We start from the raw sequence: 4,201 nt of genomic DNA, 5'->3' as shown, positions 1-4,201 counted from the left end.
TTAGCACTTGAAAAGGCAGAAGAGATAAGATCTTTGGCTCCAGAAATGACTGGACTAACCTGGAAACTCCAGCCTTACATTTAGGATTCTGCTGGAGGAGGTATGTTCTCTCCTCCCCCTAAGGAAATTCTAACATGACCTTTTGGGGTGCTCTGTCCTCTCCCCCTCATAAATGTAGCAGTAAGGAATGTGTTTGTATATAATGCATAGAGCTATATATACACACACGTGTGCAGTCTAAAACCTGTATTGACACAATAGGAAGAAACTTTGGAAGGATAATTTTTTACATCATTAGATATTGTTATTGAATAAACCATATTTAAAAGCTAAGAGCAAGTCTCATGACAACACAAACACTAGGGGAAAACAACGCTCCAAAGCAGCCTATTTCAGTGCTATGGGTGCCCCTCCAAAAGCTTTGTATCCCTGGACTGCCTCACTCCCATGAAAAGCTCAAAATGAAGGTGTAATGATTAAACACAGACCGACCAGCTCTCCTGTTTCTGAGCTGAGTCAAGTTCTGTGACAGAGAGAGGAAACTGATCTTCCAGGTTTCTGAGTGAACACTCTCACGAAGATCTCCCAGGCTTTGGCCCAGTCAGGTTCTCCTCCCCTCTCACAATCTAGTCCAGCTCAAGACATCATGTAATGCATGCCATGCTCACATCGGTGGGTGGGCAGCCGAGGGTTGTTGGCACACTATACACCTTCTGGGTCCTTCTTATCTCCTTTCCCCTCCCTCTCCACAACAATCTGGCATGCCTGTGCACTCTTGCAGATATTCTGGTCTCCAGACCTTTCTCGTGCCATTGGCACAGAGTACAGAAAAAGGGCTGTGGTCCAGATTTGGGGCTCGGAGGTTGAAAACAGGAGACAGACACACAGTATGAACCCAGGGAAGAATGACTTTATATCTGGCATAACCTGAGAGATTGAAAGGCTTTGTCTTCTTCCCCAGTGTGGAAAATATATTTGCTGAAATGATAAGCAATGACTCATTACGAAGTAGGAAAATGTAAAAGCGGAAGGTGAAGCTATAAAAAAGAGCAGAAGCAGCACCTCCCTCCACAGCAGCTTATCACTGACACAGATAACAGCCATGAATCACCAAAGATCCCGGAACATCCCAGGACACCTTTGGTAACAGTTTTCTTTTGAGCAGTCTTGTGCTGGAGTATAAGCATCTGAACGTGCTCTAACTGACCAGAGAATGGTTTCAAAGCTCTGTTGGGACAGGTTTTCAAAGAGTGGGCAGCTGCAGGCAGTCACCTCACAGACACTGCCATCAGCAGATTCCCACTACAGATACAACAGGGCTCAGCAAACAAATGCTCACACGCACAAACCGAACAGCAGGAGCAATGGTCATACCCATCACATACCTACAGCACCTCTGCCTTCACCAAAACACAAAGAAATCTACTCCCAATCTCAACTAATAGGACCAAATTCATTTTAGAGAGAAGAAATCCTTCCATTTCCGCTATCCACTCTAGCTCCTTCTTCCTGTACACATTCGGATTCTTCCTGACAGCTTTTCATCCTTCAGCTCTGATCTTTGCTCTCTTAGCTCACCCTTACTTCTCTTCTCCAACTATGGACCCTCTCACTGCACCAACCTAGAGCTACACGAAGCTACTGGAGAATGAGGATTGCCCCAGAAGGAGATTCCTATTTTCTTGCATCCTTGTGGAGCCACAAGTATTTCTTTGGGGATTTGAAATTTACACCGTTCTTTCAGGGAAGTTAGATGTGAGGGAGTGACATCACAAAGGAGAGATGGAGGTGTATTTTCTGTCCTTTTCCTTTGGTGGATGAAATTCCAGTTTTCATCCCCCAAAGCACAAGTTTTAACAATCTGGAATTGCATGCAGCCCCATCTGGCCACCACCCTTGCTATCAGAAAGAGAGAGATCAAGGATGCACAGATGCCTTGGATGTGTGACAGAACTGGAAGTATGTGTCAGGAAACGGCATTTCCCAGGGGAGTACCCCAGAGAAGAATTGTTGGGGTACGAGCTGGGCAGAAAGGGAGGAACTAGAATAGCTCTAGTGGGCTGAATTAGGAATTCTGCAAGACTTACACATGCAGAAATATCCCTAGAATTCTCTAGGATGACACATGAATTTCAGGATCAAAGGAAGAGCTCTCAGGGCTTTGTGCCCTATCGCCTTAATGCCCCAGAGGTATTAAAGATGCATCTCTTGGTGTCCTGCTGCCTGTGCAGTTTTTTTGAGAGCGAAGCCAAAAGAAGTGCGAGCAATACTGGGGATACAGGAGCTGAAGGTCTTTTTCCATCCCTCGAGTTCACAACCGAGAAAGTTCTGATTCTTCAGTGTAAATGATTGGCTTTGTGGGTGGGAAACAAAACCTTCAGACAGGGGTTGTGAGAGTGAGAGAGTGTGAGTGAGTGTGTGTGTGTGTTTGTGTGTGGCAGTTTTAACACCTTTCTTTATTGGCCTGGCTGTCGGACATATCAAACCATTTCTCAGTTTCTTGCCATCCGATGATTGCATTTCAAAAGGAGCTGGGACAATGAAGCTAGGTCACACCTCAATTCAAGTGCAGCAATGGCCTGTCAATGCGCCTCTTACGGCCAGCAGGGCAGGAATTATAAAAATCTCTTAGGTTTACACAGAAAGTGGCAGTACAGGGAAGGGGGGGAATTTCCATGCCCGTATTTCCCACATCTCAGGGCTGCATTCCCTGTCCGAGATGCTGGGAACGATAACACGGGGCCATTGTTCCTGGCTCCAGCTTCGTCCCTCATTACCTTTAAAGAAGCACACAGAACAGAGGCAGCTCCCCCTCTTCCTGACCTTCCCGTGCTCCCCCCGAAACAAACTGTGTCCCCCCGCTGCCCCAGCTGGCTCCTGCTGCGGCCGAGGCGCGCTGGTGCCACCACCCAGGCACAGGCAGCACTCGGGCAGCGCCCGCACACCAGGGAACGGGAGAGCTCCTTAAAGGCAGCTCTAGGAGCCGTGCTAATGGGGCTCATCACTCCTGCACGTGTATTTGAAGGACGGGAGAGAGGTGCGGAGGGACAGCCGGCCTGCGCCCAGCACTTCCCCGTACTGCTGCGTGTACTTCTGCACTACCTGGTGCTCCTACCTATTTTCATGACCCTCCCAAAGACGGAAGTGTTGTCCACCGTGCTGCAGTTCCACCGCCGCTGCCGAAACTGGTACTGGCACTCCTTGATGGCGCTGCGGGCCCCTTCCCCGATGAACACCATGTGCTCCTGGTAGAGCTGGCAGAGCTTGCGCTGCCCGGGGGACAGCCCCGGCAGCTGGCTGCACACCGGCTGGGCGCCGATGATGTACATCTCAGGTCTCTGGATGGGGTTCATGGCCAAAGACCTACGATGAGAAAAACATCCCAGGGAGTGTGGAGGGAGAAGTCCCCTCCGCGAAGCGCCCGACACCTCTCCCCACCAGCCCAGCCCAGCCCCGCTCCGGGAGCCCGGGCGCATTTCTCAATGTCAGCTGCCTCCCTCCACGGCTCTGCCAGATGCGAGGCTTTTCCAGGGCTCTAGCGGGAGCAACGCTGTTCGTCTGTAACCCGAGTTTAAACAGAGAGGACACCCGGGATGGGGAGGGGGCAGAGAGAAAGCGAGCAGCTATTTTACACAGCGCCAGCGAGCGATGCCTGCCTTTGAGCCAGGCTATTTTCCGCTCTTCGGGGGAAGGGGGCTCCGCGGCTGCTCCCAGGGCTTTTGGCAGCGGGTAGGAAACCTTACCCATCCACTCCCTACGCATTCCCCACATCCTAAAGCCCAGACGGCATTTCAGCGAGCCCGTACAAAAGGAGCCCAGAAATGCCTGGAGGAGAGGGGCTGCGTCCCACGTCTCCCGAAACTGGGCAGGGACAGCGGGAGGGGGGGGAAACCTGGAGAGAAGCGAGCGGCTGCGAAAGAAGCCCGGGAGGCAGGGCAGCTCCCGCGGAGGGCGCAGGGCAGGGAGCTGCCGCCCGGCCCCGGACGGTCCCGGTCCCCGGCCCGCGGCGGACAAAGGCGCCGCCGGCTCCCCTCACTTACCACCAGGAGTTGGCGTCGGCCACCGGCGAGGTGCAGCTGCAGAGGAGCGCGGCGGCGAGGGCCAGCCTCGGCCCGGTCATGGTGGGCTGCGGGGGCAGCCCCCGCGGAGCCGGCCGCCGGGACGGGGCGCCCTGCGGAGAAGTGCCGAGGAGAAGCCCTGG

The 4,201-nt window shown here is 52.7% G+C and overlaps 1 protein-coding gene across 1 annotated transcript in view; it reads right to left on the bottom strand.

Annotated features, from left to right (window-relative positions):
* Positions 1–4,195, bottom strand: part of WNT5B (Wnt family member 5B) — a 15,086-nt gene extending 10,891 nt beyond the window's left edge. Inside the window, exons 1-2 of the mRNA XM_042050310.1 lie at positions 4,041–4,195; positions 3,116–3,363 (exon numbers count right to left, since the gene is read on the bottom strand). Of these exons, the coding sequence (XP_041906244.1) occupies positions 3,116–3,363; positions 4,041–4,120 (328 nt within the window). The 5' untranslated portion in view covers positions 4,121–4,195. The remainder of the gene's footprint in view (positions 1–3,115; positions 3,364–4,040) is intronic.
* Positions 4,196–4,201: the final 6 nt, after the last annotated feature.

Source organism: Corvus kubaryi, unplaced genomic scaffold (genome assembly GCF_017639235.1).
Source record: "Corvus kubaryi isolate FWS band 111438036 unplaced genomic scaffold, C.kubaryi_AGA036_p1.0 72, whole genome shotgun sequence".
Lineage (NCBI taxonomy): Eukaryota > Metazoa > Chordata > Aves > Passeriformes > Corvidae > Corvus > Corvus kubaryi.
The sequence above is the reverse complement of the archived record's forward strand: the minus strand, read 5'-3'. Positions and strand labels throughout refer to the sequence as shown.